At 44.7% G+C, this 20,340-nt stretch overlaps 1 protein-coding gene across 4 annotated transcripts in view; it reads right to left on the reverse strand.

The window, feature by feature from the left end:
* The window catches only part of ncoa2 (nuclear receptor coactivator 2), a 62,193-nt gene that overhangs the window by 27,390 nt on the left and 14,463 nt on the right, over positions 1-20,340 (reverse strand). For 3 of the 4 annotated variants that reach the window (XM_069667144.1, XM_069667145.1, XM_069667142.1), the window contains exons 2-5: positions 17,372-17,457; positions 6,342-6,449; positions 4,789-4,961; positions 760-863 (exon numbers count right to left, since the gene is read on the reverse strand). In XM_069667144.1, coding sequence (XP_069523245.1) covers positions 760-863; positions 4,789-4,961; positions 6,342-6,430 — 366 coding nt within the window. In that variant the 5' untranslated portion in view covers positions 6,431-6,449; positions 17,372-17,457. The remainder of the gene's footprint in view (positions 1-759; positions 864-4,788; positions 4,962-6,341; positions 6,450-17,371; positions 17,458-20,340) is intronic. The other variant, XM_069667143.1, reaches the window with a different exon arrangement.

The following is a 20,340-nucleotide window of genomic DNA, read 5'->3' on the forward strand; positions in this document are numbered from 1 at the left end:
ACAAGACCCGCTCCCAGGAGGTTAAAACAACAGCACGCTAATGTTTTTTCACGGCCTTCTCCGTCTGCATGAGAGTGGGCGGCAGAGAGCCTAGGAGCTGGGGGTCACGGGGCGCATTTCCTGCCGACAGCCATTCTCCTCAGAGCAACCTGTAATGAGCCCGGGGGCCGGCGGACGGGGACGAGGCCAGAGCGGAGCGGGTGTGAATGGCCGATCGCTGTGATTTGGGGCCGCTGACAGATGGGAAAGCATGCAGGCTGCGCTGGGCTATATTTAGCCGCGAGTTAGTATGTCGATTTGGTGACGCTGGACCAGGAGAGCTATAAATATTCCATGACAGGACAGATCTAGAGGCAAATGAAGAGGAGATAGGGAGGGAGAGAGAGAACTGCAGAAGAAAAGAGAGAGAGAGAAAGGGAGGGAGGAAGTGAGGGAGGGAGGACAGGCTCAATGGACTGATTCATTCCCCAGGCTGTTGCTTTCTTTCCCATTATACGTAAGCACTTCAGTGGCCCTCCGTGGGACAACGAGGCCATTGCTCCGCTCGGTGATTTACAGCCAATCCAGGGCAGATACAAGATGCTGGCAGCTTTAACTCCATGCAGCTACACCACCACTACCGGCCCTTTTGTGATTGTTCTCCGTGGATGGCACTCTTCATTACATCGCAATCGTGATTTTAAGAGGAGAGTTTATCGGACGCGAGTGTGAGTGTTCAGTGCGAGCGTGTGACACTATGAATAAGCAAGGAAAACCTACCTCCAGCATCATTGGTCCCAAGGCATCTTTGTCAATCACACTTTGGCCTGTTGATGAGACATCAGCCTTCTGCACCTCCTCCTCGTTTGCTGCTGCAGCTTTTTCTGTTCACAAGAGAGTCAAGATAAAAGAGAATATTGATCTTTATGTACTTTCTGTTGTTATTGGGAACAAAACATGACACCGAAACACGCACGTCACACAGATGAACCAAGAAGAAACGATTTTTCTGCCCCCCCCCCGAAATTGACCCACATTCTTTAAAAAGAGGTCACAGCTTGACAAGACTTTTAACAAGTTATCTTTCCGGCTGCAAAGCAAACGCACCTCGTCCTTTTGTCAAAACATGTTGCCATGGCTCAGACCCAAGCAGCGAGCAGCGATCGGAGTGAATGGTTGCTGTAGATGAGTGTGTCAGAGCACGCAGCTGCCACGCTGGTGGCAGCCACTGGATGGATTGCATTGTCATGTGCAAAAAAAAGGGGGCTATTATGGAAACAGTGAGAGTGTGCAAACAACTAGCACCCCTGTTAGAGCAGTAACGACCAGAACTCCCTTTTATGTTAATCAATATATTGTGTGATCACAGTTTTGATAATAGCTTGGGGTTGCCTCGCTTTTGATACGGAGTCTGTAGCTGTGTCCCGATCCAGGGGCTGCAGCCTTCAGAGGAGGCAGTCCACAGAGGCCATAGCGTGCGCAGACCGTTAAAGCTGAACTGAAATGAGACGGTCCGGTCGACCCTTGCGTCCCCAAACGTCGCTTCTGTCGCCTAGCAACAGGTAGCTAGCAAGCATAACTAAAGTCGAGTAAGTTAACCTATTATCTTGGGCCCGGGAAACAGAGGACGCATTAGTCTTAGCCTTCAAACACGGCCTTCAAACGCTGCAGCCCCTGGATTGGGACACAGCTTATTTCTCATATAACTTAGCTGGCAGCGTCTCCTCCTCATGATACTCCTATTGCATTTCCATGCATGGATATAGAGAGCACAGCTGCTGCACATTCAGATACTTATGGTTGATGTTACCAAGCTAGATCTTTGCAGGACATAATAATTTTACAAGCTGATGCTACAAAATGAAAAACGTAGCTCCTTTAAATCCACTGCCTTCCACAAATGTAGTGATCATGCGACTGGTTTACTTAAGAGTATCCTGTGCGCTCCTGTACCTGCTCTATGGTGCTGTTCATTTGTCCATGTGAGTGATTGGGTTAATAACCATGCAGAGAAGCCTTATGTTCGGAGCGTAGGCTGCCCTACTTTTGGAGATGATGATGAGAGGCGGAATATGAGTGGGCTGTTGGGGGGACACATTTAACTGTCGCACCATGCCAAGAAGAGGGCTGACCATATGGTGAGAGAATGTTGTGCTGAAAAGTAAACAAAATCCTGTCCTTTCCTTTTTAAATTTTTTGGGTGGAGACGTGTGAAAGCGACACAAAAGCACGCCCCCCCCCCGCACCGTGGGCTCGTGCAACACCTCACAGACCTACATTCATCTCTTTCAGCATTAATGATGTGTGCATCAGCAGGACCTCTGCAGGCCCAGCGGGGCCCAGTATACCAGCACAGCTGCCCTGGGTACAGACCCATCACTCAATGTCAGCGCGGCCCTCGCCGGCTCTCTGTCTGTCTGCGGAGCGGTGCCACAGAGGGAGGGAGGACCTGCTTATTTAGAAGGGTGGAGTCTTGTAATAACTGCCACATAATCTGTAACTCTATTCTCAAGCAGTATATTTAGACGTTTTCACATATAATGAATGAAAACATCTCTACTAGCAGTTACTGTATATATAACAGCCTGCAGCCAATGAGAGCTGGTGTTTGCTGTGCTGGCAGCACCGCACAGTAAAGGGTGTAAAGGAAGCTGTAAAACTCTTATTTTATAGGCGCTGTGATAAAAGACATCATTACTGAACATATGTATGTTTAGATGCAACAAGCTGGAAAGGGAAAGATAAAGCCGATGCAAAGCACATTTCAATTTGCTAAATGTATGCAGACAGCATGAGAGGAACAAACAGGGATAATTAAAAGCTTTTCGGTAGGAGGCCGTTTTTTCACAGGCAATCATCGCTGCAATGCACTTCTCTGCACAGCTAGGGCACCAATCAGGGAGAGTTATTAAGCCAAATTAGTGTAATTTAATACATCAGAAAGGTCACCATAAAGCTGGAAACAATAAAAGGCCTTTTGAAGATGGATTTTGCACCACTAATAATCCCATACAGCCTTCAGATGACAGACGAGGTGCTGTGGAAACAACAAATAGAAGCGGTGAAATGACCATAAAGAGATCTGAACGAGTGCAGTGCATCCGGGGCTTACAACCAGAGCGACAAGAAAAACGAAATCCTCTCTGATGAGGTGCAGCAGCTCTCTACGTCAGCTAAAAGAAGGTGTTGGCTATTGAGGTCGGAAGAACAAAGCAGGAGAGCGAGCACTGTTTAGCCCTTCCCTCTGTGGTTGCTGTACAAACACAATTACGCCTTCAGAGGCAGGCGGGGGGGACGTCACACTGGCCGAGCGTAAAGAAATGAGAGCGAGGGAAGAGAGGGTAGGAGGGGGGGGAGGATGGAAGGAGGCAGAAGAGACGGTAGCCAGAATTTCGGAGCGATTTTTACATCACATTGTTCACTATTACATAACTCAGAGCAGCGTGAGTCACATAAAGCTGGGTGACATCATCAGCCCGTCTGATTCATGTATACCTCGAGTGGGCCACTCTTTGTCTACCATTCACTCAGCTGCGTTTCTTCTAGGTATGGTTCAAACTTATTCACAGTTTTTACAACTTTTTAAAGCTATTTTTGGACGTGCAAAAGGAAAAATAAATAAATTGATGTTGCTGTGGTAATTCCAACATGAAAAAAAGGTAAAAAGCAGACCTTGGCTAAATTGCACAAAAAACTACTAAAAAGGAGAAGCTGGCAAGTACAAGCGAGCAGCCTGATCCTTTCGCCTGATGTTCTGGCTCAGAATAGAAGTGGGGGAGATCTGCAGCCAACAGGAAACTGTTCTGGTTTATCCACATTATATGATGAAGTGAAGGAGGGAACATTAAATCAATTCTGCTGCCCTTTAATAACAGCATCAATTATTGTGTATGGAGCAGATCCCACATCATAATACTTATGCAATCGTTTCTGATGCTTCTGCCAACAGAGTGCCACCTGTGGCACTTGTGGTTTTATTGGAGCCTTAAAACCACAACAACACCCTAAGAACATTCATGCTACTGCTCCTTGTTCACTGAATTAAAAGCTACTTATCAAACCGGTGTTACGACCATTTCTGCCTTTTTTATTAAAAGGAGCAATTTGTCCCTGGAAAAAGCCACTGTCAGTCAAAGCTGGTGTTCTCTGTAATCGTTAGAAACAATTGGCGCCATAGCTATGGAGAAAGTTGTACAAACAGCTCGTGGTTTCGCCCATTCTACATTCCTACAACACCCAGAGTGCATTGCACCCCTCCCTCTGAATGGAACGATCCAGCGAGAGACGCTGAAGTGAAATACTATCGTTTTCGCTGCAGGCAACGGCTCAGAGCGGGACCCAATCGGAAATACAATGAGAATATACCGGTGGATCATATAAAAAATCTTCAGGTCTGCAGTCTACATTTCAAACCTGACCATTTTGAACGAGACGTGACATCGGAGGCGGGCGTCCTAGGTTGAGTAAGTGTAGTTCAGCAAGCTCCCTGGCCTCGGCCAGAGGATGCAGAGGTTTTCCAGGGCCCATTGGAGAAGCAGATAGCGTCCTCCAAAGGCACAGAGCCAATTTGCTTTTTTTTTTATACCATAATGGCATTAGCTCCCCTAATAGCATGATAGGACTGAGGTTGTAAATCGGTGAACTGGCCCTTTAAGGCAGGGTTTGGTGTAAAACTATGTCGCAAAACTAAAAGGGAAACCAAGGAAAAAGGCAGTATTCTTTTCAGTGTTTCTTTACCACTCTGGGACCCATCGCCTCCGCTTCTCCTTCAAAAGACATAGAAGTGTCAAAGAGATTCACAGGTCGTACCTTGCTCCTTTATTTGTCTGATCTGTTTCACAGTTTCCTTCAGGATTGCACATTTGTCAGGCTTGACATTGAAGTTGTCGATGTCGTTGAAGTTGGCAAAGATCAGCTCGGCGAGCTCTTCGATGTATTTGTTCTCGTGCTCGCGGTTGCGCTTCTCGTTGCTCCGCTTTGGACTAGAGAGAGATAGAAAGAGAGAGAGAGAGAGCACTGGGGTGAGAAAATGCAACGAGGAAGACGGTAACAGCAGGAGGGATAAAAAGCACGGCAAACCTTGGCGTGGAAGAGAGTCAGAAGTGGGATGAATCTAAGGTCAATTATTCTCCTTAAGACTTGAAACATATCCTCTTCATCGGGCCAACATGCAGCACGACATCAATAAAGAAAAGCTTCATTCTTAAGTGCTTATCTGCTGATGAATTATGCAGATTTATTGTACAGGCTGTAACAGTGCCCCAGGGTTAGCTGCGACATGCAGCAGCATACAGTCAATCTTGATGCTACTGTATATAGAGTACAATATTTCATAGGTAACTGGAGCTCGATTTTACTTTAGATATCTGTTAAACTCGGATATCATCTTTGTTGTACAGTTAAACAGCAAGTAATAAATAGAGCAGGAAGATCAAACACACGTGTAATAGAGAGAATGACAGATATAAGATTTCTGGGACTCGTACCGATAAGTTGGAAAAATTTCAACAATTACAGATATGGTCGCCGATACAGTTTTTTTAAGCTGTAATGAAAACAGACCTTTTGCATGTAGACTGAGCACTGAATATAAATATGCAATGGTTCTCAGAAGGTTGCCTAAAAGAAATCACTTAATCCAAAAATATTTAACATTATTAATATTAGGGGCGGGACAAAATATCGATACTGCACTATATCGTCGTCCGGACTCGTGAAATACAATTATCGATTGGCTGGTGCCAAATATGATATTTTAATTTACAGATATATCATGCCCTCAGTGAATTTCGCTGCCATTTTGACTCACCAGGAACTACCGCATCACTCCCTGTAGTGGCGCTTATAACGTGAATACGGGTAACGTGAACGGCAGCAGAACAAAAGAAGAAGAAGAAGCGACAGCGGGATTAAGTCCGACAGCGGTAAAAAGAAGTTAAGAGTTGCACCAGCCACTTTCAAATCCAATTTGTTCTATAGTTCTGTAAATGTAATGTACAGACTGAAACTCGTTCATTGTTTCATCCCAGTTTGTGTCCAATTCTGAGATATAGTTATGTATCAATATATAATTGTCTTGCAATATATCCCTGTATCATGATATTATTGTTATCGTGCGCCACGTATCGTGTATCATATCACATCGTGAGTTACCCTGCAATTCCCACCCCTAATTAATATACATTTTGTTTTATGTACCTGCAGAAATCTACAATATATCTGTATATAATATCGGCTGTATGATATATTTGTCGGGCTTTACTCTGGAGCTGACAAGTGTGTAAAATGAGCAGAAATGTCTTGTAATCAAAGACTTCCTTATAGAAGGAAACCCGCCCTGGGGCCGGAGGTGCAGGTCTTACCTGGGTCCTAGAAGTTCGGTCGAACATTCTTTGCGTTTTCGCGACTCTGCCCTCGCAGGGTCAGATGAGTTTTCACCGACTCCACTCATCCTCAATGCATATCAGCGTCTAAAAAAAACCCAACACAGAGAGAAAAACAAGTTTCATAAAATGTAAATGTATGACATTAGATGCAACAACAGCAGGATTATGTGAAACCACTCATGTACTGTAAGTGTGCAAGCATGCCAACACAGGCATCTGCATACAACGCACACATTCACACAATCCAGCACTGGGGGGCACAGGTTGATCCACTCCAGGAGAAACGAGTGAAAATGGAGCGCAGAAAGAGATTCAATCATTTCTCTCTGATGGTGCGGCTCTCCCCAGAGAGGCTGAAATGAGAACACGGCGCTTTGCCCACAGCACCAGACTGTGCGCTCAACCATGTACCAAGAAAAAGGCATTCGTTACACGATACTGAGCAAAGCCAGCTCGCAGTGAGAGCTGAGAGGCTTTATGTTCACAATGTGCGTCCGTGTATACCGAGCACCACGGAGGATGCTTTACCTGGAGTGGTTTGTAAGTGTCACTCAAAAATTAAGTGTAAGATAGCGTCCTGTCTGTTCTCTTTTAAATCAAAGCCACAGAGCAGAAGATGTAAGCGAGCGAGAAATCATGTTGAGACTGTTTTTTGATATCCAAAGTGACAAGCTTGCTGAGGGCTGTGTGTTTAACTAACAACCCCACACGCTGCTATGTTGGGTTTCACTGCCATTAGGTTATGAATCTGTTGTGTACTTAATCTGCGTCAACAGTGAAACAACTCGAGAGCTCTTAGAGACTCTGGGAAAGTTCGTCCCCCTGCAGATGTTGAGCCTCCGAAGTGACAACTCTTATATTCCTCTCCTCGTCGTACCCTGCGAGTCAGCACAGGCTGAACTTCATGCCACTTAATGAACCAAAATCAATTATTGATCAAAGTAATGTGTTATTAATTACCACCATCATCTGCACCAAAATTCAACGCTGGCTAATGGACTTGGATTTTGATATAAGACGATTTCTGCCGCATAGAAGATGGGAACACGTCCAAAAAAAGAGAGATTTAAAAAATATATGCATGAGAATGATTTCTCTTTGGCGCTTTTACTTTGAAAGGGTCATGGAGGGAGGGGAAGAGAGAGAAAGTTTTTACCCAGCACGGTGCACAAGATTGGGGCATGAGCTGTTGCGAGAGCCAGCCTTACCATGGAAACGGCTGTGACACACACAGCTCGGCCATTACATAAGGCAGAGCAGAGTACAGCGCAGCACAATGTAGAGCAGAGAGCATAGCTTAGCAGAGGCAGGCTAAACTAAAAAAAGGGAGCTGGTGACCATGCAAACTTGAGTCTGGCTCCCTCCTGGCCTGAAGTGACCTACTTTAAGCTAATGGTAGGGTCTGCGCTTAAATGGAAGGAGTCAGAGCGGCTGTGATTGGCCGGAGGAACAGAGGAGACTGTGAAGGGTAAAACCTGTTTCTAACGCTCTGTTGACATGTGATTTAAGGACTGTTGGACTGCACAGTGTTCAAACAGGAAAATTAACACAAATGTCACTCATGCGTCCTTGCTTTACGCTCATCTGAATGCGATCAGGGTGTCTTAATTCTGTGACACTGTCCTGTCCACCTAAATGATAACAGCCTCCATAGCAGAGGTTACGTGCTTTTATTAATGACAACAGAAACAGGCCATTAAACTCTCATAGCTGAAGTGGCACTCTCCGTTCCGATTGGTTGTGCCCGCGCTTTCCAGCACAAGTTACCATGGGGATTCCAGACCTGATTGGTTTTCGCCTGTCCCGCCGGGCAGGATGTGATTGGTTGCCTTCGTCTCCTTGACATGGCAGTAATGACGGGTCAGCGTACGTTGGAGACAAAGACTTGGGAGAAGCGGGCACGTCTCAATGACACGAGCGCAGACAGCCAGACAAGCTCGGCCAGCCGGATGGGTTTTGTTGCTGGGGGGTCCGATGTTCACATGGGCAGAGTAGCGAGGGGATTTGTAATCCTAGTGAATGCCCTGGATCTCTGTGAAGCTATAAACAGCTGGGCACTGGTGTTAGCACTTACTGTAAAGAGCTGTGTCACTGAGTTAATTATCAACATCGGCCACTAGGGGGGAGTTTCTCTTTCCTGCCAAGGCTCGAACAGTAAGTCTGGAGCCAAGTGAATACTGTTGTGTTTAGGACATTGACATTAGCTTTCCACAGCTGTCTGTTACACACTCAGCCTCACACTTAAGCACACACATACAGAGTCGACAGAGACATCAAGGCAGTGACGTTCAGGATGATGACAATGGTGCTGCCGCTGGTGACGCAGATGATCACGTTTATAGCTGTGAATGCAGGCAGGGGTTCGCGATGACGCCAACCAGTTTACCTGCTTTAAATTAGTACAATGAACAATTTAACCTCTAATTTCCACCTTATTTAGAGGTAACCAATGGCGACCACACGCTTTGACTCAGACGACTAAGAGGCTGTAAAAACCACACAGCTCAGCCGATTACTAGAGTGTTCTTCACAGCTTTTAACCCTCATTAAAATGAACCTGTTTTCAAAACAAGCTGTGATTTAAAATTTTTAATGTTCTGAAATTGTGCTTGAAAAATGTTTGTTCCAGCTAATCTGTTCTGTTCTTGCAAAATAAAGTCTTAAGTGCAAAAACCAAAACAAACTATAGGGCATTTAAAGACACCAAGTCATATTTCATGTTACAAAAACACAAGACTAGCGTTAGCTTCAGCTAGCTCGCAGACATGGAAATAAGATACTAGATGTTGTGGTAACCTGGCTAATGAGCCTGAGCGTAGATCCACGCATGCAGTGGTACACCTGAGCTGTGTGCAGATACCCAGAGCGATGTAGGGTGAGTGGGGGGTGGGGAAGTAACCTCATTATGTATAGGATTGATTGACATATTCTGGAAGGCATCTACTGAATCTGCAGTTCATCAAGCTGTCAGCTCATTCAGTGCATTAGAAGTGCAAGTTGAGACATATGGCCCATCAGTCACTTGCAAGCTACCGTATGTCGGTCACATGTAGTAGCGCACTGTACATGTGGAAGCAGCTTTATGAGGCAGGCTGTGATTTCTTAAATGGCTGATTACCATTTCTGCTAGCCTGTCTTTAACGTTGGTTGAAGTTTGACTGACCTGTCATAAATATGTTTATTACTACATTTTGTTAATACATTTTTTGTGTATAATTTTAAGGTTAGAAAGAGACAAATGCTGAATTATTGCGGGAAGAATGGCTTGTATTTGCTGCACTTCCTTAGCTTAAAGAGGGGGTATTATGCTGTTTCACATTATAAGACATATATATAGTGTTACAATGTTGGATGTCCAGACTAAACGTGGGTGAAGTTTCAAATCTGTAGGTGAAAGTATGTTGGAGTAATCTCCAGGCTGCTGTGAATGCCAGGTTTCAGACTGTTTTTTCTATGTGACGTCACAGAGAGCTGGCCAATCAGAAAAAAGTAGGCTTGTAGGGGCGGGGTTTCTTAAAGGGACAGAGTCGACTGAGTCGTTTAAGGCAGAGGCTGTATGACGGCCTGCACAGAGCACCAGGGTGAGAAAAATGATGATTTTAAAACTGTAATTTATGCTAAGCTACGCAGTTATTACAGAGTGAAATATGAAGCTTGAAATTAGCATAATACCCCCCTTTAAGTTCCTTTCTGCTCTTTTCTTTTGCTATAAATGTGAAGTGCAGTTAAAACTTGTGTCAGTGCATGATCACTGTCACTGTTTAGTAGATTTACGCATGAAAAGAAATTAACAGCAACTCTAATTATGGAGGAAGTGTGACAAACGTTCGCTGAGCGCTGAGAGCAAGTATAAGAGACAATCTGGATAAGTGTGTCTGTACCTTTTACCCAATCCAATACAACACAATCAGACCCACTTTGCAGTAATAGTTTGAGATCATTGTGAGGCTGAATGAGAATCGGACATTTGCTGTGATTTTCAAAATGCTTGGACACAAGCCAGTGAAACATTAGCCACTTCTGTTTAGTGGGAAAAAGTAAGTATGTCATCCATCTGTTAAAGGGGGGGGATACATTTTACACTTGAAGTGCTATCTATAGTTTTGGCCGACTGCTTGCTGTTGCTGGCAAATCCCTGGCAGGCTGACGATCACTGGGAAAGTACAAACTGAAGATCTGACTGGAAGTGATGCAGGGGTCACGAGGTTTACTCAAGCACATAGACTTCCGTGTTTGCTACTTTGATGTTGTGACGAGCTCAGGTTTCCTCTTACATAAGTGTAGTAAACACCAGCGACCCAAACCCTTCCCGTCTCTCTCTCACACAAACACGCTTTGCAGACGGCAAACTTAATTGTATATTTGTGTGCCGACAGGTCTGCCCTGCCAGCGTGAACTCAACACTTCATTACAGGTTTTCATCCTCATCACGGTCTATCTGTGAGGCTGACTCAAACGGCTTAATGAAGAGTTAGGTTATTAAACATGGCACATCCACTGCCTCAGTGACACTTCAACGATTTCCCCATATCTGACCCTGTTTATTAGCTCGTACAGCTCGTTTGACCAAACAAGAATAAACAGAATACACACGGATTAAGAGACAAGTTGAAGTTTGCAAAATCAATTGACTTTGAAAGGACTGGCTGCACTTGGGGGAGGTGATCATAGGTGTGTGTCATTGCTTATGTCTTAGGTGTCACAAGAGCAGACTCTCCAGGACCGAGCTGGAGCCGAGCAGTCTGGCGGGGGAGGAATGCAGAGACAACAAGGGGGCTGCTGCTGCTGCTGCTGCTGCTCGGAAAGCTGGAGACGACAACGCTTCCTCCTGTCAGACTCAGCTGGTACAACCTGTATGTGACATTCGGGGTCAGACCGCAAACAAACACCTCGAAAGCACAACTAAGTATACCTGTAAGGTAGTCAGACTGACGTTATTTAAGTGTTTCACAAATATGGCTAATATCCATTAAGTCGGTGTAAACAATGATGCCAAACGACACTATGCTGTTGGAGGACCAAAAACCAAAAGCCAAGCCAGGAGAGCTGTATGCTGCTTTTGTCCACATCTCAGATTTCATCTGTCCGACATGGTCTGTTATGAGCTGCACATGTGAAGTTGTATCACTGTGATGTCATTTCCTGTTTATCAGTTTAACAGCATGTGTGACAGAGATGGGAAAATGCTGATCTCAGTAATGTTGATAGTAAGAGGGAAGCTGTTTAGGATTTCGTGTGTAACAGGTGTTTAAAGGTATAAGTAGGATTGTTCCTTGCATTTTGTCAACAACACATTCAAACTGGGCGCCTCCTCCTGGGCTCTTTGTCACCAAAAGCTCACTCTCACTCTCTTGTGCGAGAACACGCCCACCCCGCCGAGCTAACACTGACAGCATCATGGTTACCGTTGCGCTAGCATGCTAACCACCGGTTAGCTTGTCCTACCCGGTTTGAGGCACATACCTGTCCAACAGAAAGAAGGCCAACTGTCTGAATGGGGCCCAGTTGCTAACTTAAACCACTCCCACACTCACCTTTACGCTGTGATTGGTTTAGGGAACCAGAACAGCACCCCTCCTGAAAACGCCCCTTTCAGAGCAAAACAACAGAATAGATGCAGAGGGACGGGTCTCACAAGGATCTGCACACACACCAACACAAATGTATAGAGGCCCATAGGTGATGATTTATAAGCAATACTTGTGGGAAAGCAATGATGACTTGGCAAACATTTTCAATACTGTCATATACCAGAGTTCCAGATTCTTTCTGTGTAACTTTGCATGTATTTAAGTGTAAAAAAAGTAAGTTGTGTTAATTTTAAGGGCTGTCACGGTACCAAATTTTTTTAAGCGCTGTGAAACACTAACACCTTGCAGTTGGGTGGTTAACCACCGGCCCAGCCCACTGCCGAGGTATATATATATCATTCTGTATGGCAAGATGAGGTGCGTCCCTGCGTAGTTTACTGCGTAGGACGTGTACCTAGCAACATTATTGGGCCTCTGATATATATATATATCTTAAAAGAAAATAGTGTTGATGGCAGTCACTGGGTCTACCCCGCGGTTAGCGTCACATAACCATGGTATTGCGGTCATGCGGTTACCGTGACAACCCTAGCCCCTTTCTGTTAGGAGGCTTTCTGTACCTACTTAATTAACTATGCAATCTATTGCAACTTTGCCATATATACTGTTCAACTGCATTAAATATTTAGACTGCATTGAATATATAACAAGTATATGACTGCTAATAACTAAGTTTGTTAGTGTTGTTGAAAACTTCATTATAATCAAATGTGTTTCCAATATTTCTCTGCTGTATGTTTGTAGATGGGCTTTGCAAAGTATTATAAACAACTGTCAATATAATGCAGGCCAGTCCCACAGCCCAAGCTACAAGCTCTATAATGATTACTGAACACCATCTTAAAACCTCTGTGTGTTGTATTAGGTTGTATTATAGTGGCCTGTGTGTGTTTATTAAAATAGAAAGAAAATCATTTATAAACTGAGTTATTTCTGTCCTATCAGATGCTTAAGAAGACACCTCTGTCTTCTTAGTTTTAATGTGTGTCTAAAATAAGACTTGTTACAATCATGCTTAGCTGCTACTACACAGTTTTCCGATAACAAAGTTCAGCTTTCCAAACCGCACACAGTGAGCCAGGCTGCACGCACATCACCAGAGGGGGGGCTTCAACAACACTGAATCACCCATTCCAGTCATACTGTAATGGAGGGGAAAAAACGGATGCAGAGGGAGAAAAAAAAAAAAAAGTCAGTGTCTGATTGCCAAGGGGAGAGGGCATGTGCCAGTGTGCCATTCCTGTAATCATGTGGGTTAGCAGGGCTTTGATTATGAAGACACACCCAGCGCTCGTGGAGCTCAGAGAGCGCTGGGCATGACTGTGCATTAAACTGCATCAAAAGCTATCGGGGAAGTGTTTGAAGTCTCCTGCACTGTAATAATGAGGGCCCTTCCAGAAAGTGCAAAACCACCGTGGGGCACCGAACAATGTCTTGCTGGTGTGTAATCTGTCCTCACACGGCTTTTTTGCACAACAGGCCCCGAGAGAGAATCAGAGAACAAGAGTGCACCAATAAAAAAAAAAAAAAGCTGCTTCTTGAGGGCTGCAACACGGGCCATTTATTTCCCCACGAAGTGAAGAGGAAATCATGACAGGGGAGGGGCCCAGAGGACTCGTGTATTCTCATCTTACATCTTAATATTTGCAGGGGTGAGAAGAAGTGCTGAGAGAGCCAAAACACACAGAAACATGTTGAAACCACGTCAGAAGGTATTAAACACAAACATGTATTTAAAAACAATATCAGTTTCAACTTGGGTGGGGGTCTGCAGTGTGCTCCGGACCTGCTGACAGCTGTTGCTACCTTGAACCAGATGTTCTGATATTAGGTTTGGGTCGTGGGAGGGGCAGAGGGAGACGGAGGGAGGAATGTGATGATGGATTGAAAGAGATTAAGAAGCAATGAGAATTGGAAACCTTAAATCATGAGGTGAATTTAACAAGATTTGAGCGACAGGCACGTCACGCCGAACACAGAGAGGAATCAGATCAATGACAGAGAGCGAGGCGGGGGGGGGGGGGGGGGGGGGGGGGAGATGGGGAAACAAAGGGAACAAAAATAGGTCATGGGCCTTTTTCACAGAGATGTGTGTTCAGTAGACCCTGAGTGTCACGCTTTAGAGACTCCAATCTGTACAATATTTCCATATGAAGCACAGAAAAGTGCCTTCAGGAAGTTCTCTCCTCAAGCTTGCTCTCTTTCAACCTCTTACGCGTGCTGGTTGGTTTCAGAGGCGGCTAAATGATTTAAACCCCGTAGTTATCTGGTTACTTTGTACACAAAGCAAATCTTCTCTATTGAAATGAAGTCAATGGAGGCGAGGACACGCTATTCCCAGCGATGGAGGAGGCCTGGTATGTGTTTGGCATTAAGGATTTTTAAAAGGGCTGTATTACGGCCAGTTAGTGACGCGTTTTCCATCAGCCAGCAGTGGTTGGTCTGCCAGAGAGGGTAGGCGGAGCTAAGCGGCTGCTTTTCCGGTGTCTGCAAGTGTCGCGAGTAAACAGTAATCTACTATGGCTGAACAAACAAAGAAAAGAACGATGACTACAGATACAACTTCAGAAATAAGTGAAAATCCAAAGAAAAAGAAACAAATTGGACGCTCAGATGAAGGCAAACAGTCTAAAAAGGAAAGCGACCGTCAGCGAGCCAACAGTGGACGTCACACATGCAGCACTGTCTGGATATCTGGGAAGTATGCTCCTGCAATTACCATTTGGTGCCGCCAAAGAGAACAAAACTGAAATCTTTGAGATTATCATTTTAAGCTCGCCGTATCCTACTTCCTGTTGGCACACACAACCTCATGCCGTTTGTGAGCTGCAGGTGTAGTCACTATAAGTAAACGCTCTGTGAATTGTCCGTTTGTGGCCACAGCGTTAATCAGTACCGGGACGAGGTGCCGTTGATAGATAGTGTAGAGCAGCTGATTCGAATGTTTCGCTCGTTACCAATCCCCTGTGACGCTTCAGTTGGTTGATAACGAGCAGATCATTCAAATCAGGTGTGTTAGAGAACGGAGAAACCTAAAACATGCAGGAAGGTAGCCCTCCAGGAGCAAGGTACACCCCTGCTGTAGAGCGATACACGCACTCAAAAGTGGCCTCACTTAATGGAGCGTCTGCCTCAATCATCCCTTGGACAGGATCTGTGACGGCTGCAGCGTCACGCGCATGTTTACAGGCAGGTGACACAGAGTTTGCTCAGAGGTCAGTTCACAAAAAAAGGAGCAGCTTGATGTTTCAGTTCATTTGCTTCTGACTGTTGCACATGTGCACATCGCAATTGTGATTGTTACATGATTTATAGTGCAGCCTTAGTTCGTTTTGTAAGTACAATTATTGTATAAATTCTGGCTTTAATGAACAAAGTTGAAATAAAAAGTCCCCCACTTCAGGATGTCGCAGGACGAGGAAGGGGAGGGCTCTCTGTGTAATAAGCACGGCCTGCCGGGCTCGGGCTGTCACAGAGACACACTGAGAGGAGGAAGAGGGAGGTCGAGGGATAACCAGATTGATTAACTGGTATAAATAAGCACCTCTCCACAACAATCTAGTCAACGGCTCATCTGAGGCCGAGAGCAGTGCCTGAGGGGGGATTCAGACGTCACTGTGGAAATCGCATTATTCTATACGGTTAAATACAGGGACCTTCTGAGCTGATCTCTGTGTTTGATCCATATCAGGGTCAATCAATTACATGATCAATAATGCCATATATGCATCTGTGATCCTAAGTTTATCTTAACCCATTGTGCTTTGTGTATCCTGACAATAATAACACCTTGATTTGCTGTAGAGAGCACAAACGAGCCGACACACTGACAGAGCAGAGCCGCTACAAACAAACAAATCAACTTACTATGAGCAAAGTGTTTAAACATGCTTATTTTGTTCATGACATTTAACTCTGATATTTCAAAAACAAACAGCATTTCAACTGCAGGTCAACTTTAAGCTACGTGTGCACAACGTCAGCTGCATGATGAACCAAGGTATAAATATTAGATTAAGACTCGGAACTCCCACTGTACATTAGAGGGCTCATAGTGTAAAAAAAGTGTGCATATTCTGACTAGGGCTGCATGATTATGACCAAGGATCAGAATTATTTATTAATTTCAAGAACAACAATCTTTGAATGTACATATTTCACATTTAAATAAACAAAGTGATGCTTTCAGTTGCATTTTGTGCTGCGTTCCGAATTTTGCATCAAACTAAGACTAAGAATTTGCTTCTTTGCCTGAATTTGGCGCATCTTCTAGAGGCAAAACGCAGTGAAAATTGCATTGGTAGTTTCAGTCTGTGTTGGGAGTTGGGTGGATAGGGTGTCGCAGTGTTATGGATGTCTGACTTGATGCTGGATGAGGGAGTGCAGACGTTATTTGTCTTTGCTTTCATACGCTCATGGTTGATCAAGTTAGTTGTGTTGCTTTGGTTTGGTTTCATGCACTCTTTGCATATTATCTTTTCTTGTTTAACATCACTCGCCCCAAACCCGAAATACCTCCAAACAATCAATGACGACCCGTTTTGGGGGCACCGGTGTTTTGGCTTGTGTGACTTCCTCTCTTCCTGTTTTAGCGTAACTACAAGCAGCGTTCAAAACGCGTCTGAGCGTCACTACATGACACTTTTGCACAAACAACACTCAGGTTAGTACATTTTGAGATCGTAATAAAACAACAACAAAAAAAGCATTCACGAGGACAGCTGCGTATTCTCTTCCAGCTGCTGTAACTACGACAACCACAGACGCATTCGGCTTAACGTCGACAGTTAACTGAAACACCGGCCCCTCGTGTTTACTCTTCCTTTCTAAACTGCGGCTGCAAGGTGGGAACTCATGACATGACGTGCCAGCTCCCCCAAAAGAGAAGCCAAACCATCTCCATCGCCCCCGAGTGGCTGTGGGAGTTTTAGGGATTAGTTTAGTTTAATGTTAAGATCAAGTCACTCAGATATGGTGTTTTAAGGACTGCTGGCAATGCTGTGATCCTAAGAGACATTATAGTCAGCACACTCTGAACTGTGACCTGTAACAGAACCTTCGGAAGGAACTGTGGTTTCTAGAGTGATGCTTCTTCACACAAGATGGATATCTTAGACCAAAGCTCTGACCTGTAAACAACGCTCTTACAATGTGGCTCACAGGATGACAGCCGCAGAATGCCTGGAAGTTGTTTTTTTATCTCCCATATCACAATCATCGCTCTTCCCTTGTAGAGGAATCATGTTAGAAAAAGCCTCCAATACTGAAGCTAATAAAGCAGTTGAAGACAAATGCTACATGAGAAGCTGTGAGATTGTTTTATAGAACAAAGATCAGATGTGAGCGTTTGTATTTTTTGCTGTATTTCACAGTACAGTTGCAAAAAACCTATTTTGCTGCGTCTGTGCTTCTCACCTTGGTTTCAGTCCAGAGAGTCCCTCAGGCCATTGCTGCAAGACGGTAATGCTAGGAAACCTTTAAGCATCGTCCACGTCTCCCTGCTGGAAGAAACAGCAGCATTACTGGGACGTACAGTACACAGAGTGAATCAGCACAAACTCTCAGCACAGAAGGCAGCACAGTGAATAATAAAGAGATTGTTTTTTAAGAACTTGCTGTAATGTACTGTGCCATTTTGTACTACAATACAATTACTGCAAGCTCCTGCAGTAAACGCTGCAGGCGATCTCGTTGCTAAAAACAAAGCTGTTCATCTGTATCAGAAGTGCAGGTCAACACAATGCAAACCTCATGTGCATGCACCAAAATATTACAAAACTTTTTCAACCAGCTAACTTCAGCGACACCCGTTCAGCTCACAGCTTCAAACTCACAAGGAGTCATCTTATGCAGCGCTAACTGTTTGCATAAAGTTAGCATGGAGCTGCAAGTTCAGTGTCTACAGGGTCTCCTCTTCTCCTTCGGGACCTCAGAGCCTATTACAGCGTGGAACACAGTGTGCCTTTTTAATCACGGCGCACGATTAATTAGACAGGAGAAAAGTTTCAATTTTAAACCATATTCCCTTTTGGATAATTAGAAAATGCAACTTGTGCCTCAAAAAAAGGGGGACTGTGCTACGAGGCTATTTGGCCACGCTGAAAAAGAAGCTCATGAAGCCTGATGAAGGGAGAGGCAGCCAGGCAGCCCCCCTCTTGGCCTGGGTGATTTCTCCTCAAATACCTGCCAAGTGAGCCAGCGGAGGAATGCACTCACATGATGTCATGTGCTGACATAACTGGAGAGTAAACCGATTCCCCTTTTGAACCCTGCACTAGCCCGTAGCTAGGAGCCTTTCGGAAAGGTGATATTCAGTAATGTGAGGTGCTGCACGTTAGCACCTGGACAACTGAAATCTGTGATGCGTCAGCGATGGTGAGCAAAGTTTAAATGTTTTTTTTTGTGCATCCATGCGGGACTAATTGTGCGTATAATTATAACGTTAAAAAGCCAATTTATCATTCAATCTAAGCTCGTTAATAAAATGTCATAACCCCGTATTGCTCAACTCCACCTTCCTCTTTCTTTTTCCCTTTCCTGAACGGCTCCCGGTTCTCAACCTCTGGAGGAATTTCCTCTGAGCTTTAATGCCGTCACATGCTCAGTCTCAGTGCAGCCCTTGATCTGTGCAGAGTGACAGAGCTAGGCAGAGGGTGGAAACACTCTTATTGGACTAGTTTAACAGCCATCACTTTTAAATAACTCAAACTGAATCAAAACAAACGTTGTCAATTGTTACAATTAGATTAGCGTGATCTTTGTTAGTCATTTGCTTAGAAGATCCAGCATTTAATAACAGTAATTTCCTCTCAAATTAAACTAATCAGCAGATACATAAATGGATCCATCACTTTATCTGACACCTAAAGCCTGCAGCCTGATCAAATCAAACACAAGTTTAAAGCCCCCATGTGGGTCAGCAGGGGCAACACTCACCGTCTCAAATATAAGACCATGCAAATGCTTCCTGTGACATCAGGGGTGTGGACCTGCTGATGACATTAGTGGTGCGATGCAAGACCAGTGGCAAGTCACACCACAAGTGTGCATGCGCATATGTCTGCACGCAAGTGTGCAAAGCGTGTGGACACAATGGAGCAGAGGAGCTCCTCAGGAAGAGCCTCAAAGCTCGTTCAGATTCGGAGGAGATTTCTGTCCTTGAATGAGACCTGGTGACACCGAAACAAAAACACACGACCCTGCCAGGACTGCCACTGAGCTTTAGGGTAACATGAAACTCAATTAAAGTTGCTGCTAAATACTTGCATGACAGAATCGATAAAGCTACTTGGATTTAATGATGGAGCCTGTTTCAAGAAGCTTTAAAGCTCACACCTTCTGTGAAACCTGACACGCGATCTAATTTGCCAAATACACTCTCAGTCCAACCATCTGTTGGTGTTTAAAGGGAGGTCAAAGATCAGCGGGGTTAAAAGTTCAAGCTCCCCTTAAACAGGCCGCGGACGATTAAACCATAACTGATGATGGATAGTTTCATTACGCGGTGCAAAAACCTCACATTAGACTTAATGCTGCTCAAATGAAAGTGAAACAAAAATATGTGTGAAATGAAACTGAACAGAAACACGCTGACAGATTTCACCTCAAGTTCATTCAGCTTCACACACTCATCCAGAGAGTAAACAGACGGATCAGAGGTGAGCAGCGATGTTCACTAAAGCTTTCAGAGTAGTCGTAATCCCTTCTTTCTCAGGCAGGCTCCTTCTGAGTAAAAGGCTTTGTCACCCAGGCCGAGCTAACAATGCTAATGAGCTGGCTAATCAGGTTCAGATAGGACAAAGGGCAGATAGTTCATGTGCGAGAAATTGACCATAATGGCCCGGGTCACAGAGGGGGTAAACGCCAATGGATCCCCTACTGGGTGCCTTTTGAATGGCCCACTAATGGCCTACAATTCAATAAGAATCACCGCTGATGTCGACCATAATGAAAACACCTGGCCTTTTAGCTTGAAACACGACAAGGTTTGGTCAAGATGCTCGTCCTAACCAATAATCATTTGATTGGTGTGTTTGAGGGGCGCTGCACAGGAGCGACTGAGAGGTTTGGAAAGCCAGAAAATCAGATTTTTCAGACCCTGGAAGACCCGCTAATAAATGCTGATTGTCTCTTTTCCCACTGCCAGTGGAGTATACTCCTCTCTTTTCTGCTGCATCACCGTATGACGTCACAAACATGCAGGAAACAGGGTTAGTAAACAGTGAAGATCTTTACTGTTTCTATTACTCATTCATTCTACGTATCAAACTCGGGGGCGACGAATTTGGAACAATGTTCGAGCGCGTCTCGGACGGTGACGGACGGACTTTGTAGCTGAGATGACAACTTCAATGCGCGTCAGAGCATCACGCTGGACAGGGGGC

This window comes from Semicossyphus pulcher, unplaced genomic scaffold, assembly GCF_022749685.1.
Source record: "Semicossyphus pulcher isolate SPU_LCO1_2020_fin unplaced genomic scaffold, fSemPul1.0.p SCAF_18, whole genome shotgun sequence".
Lineage (NCBI taxonomy): Eukaryota > Metazoa > Chordata > Actinopteri > Labriformes > Labridae > Semicossyphus > Semicossyphus pulcher.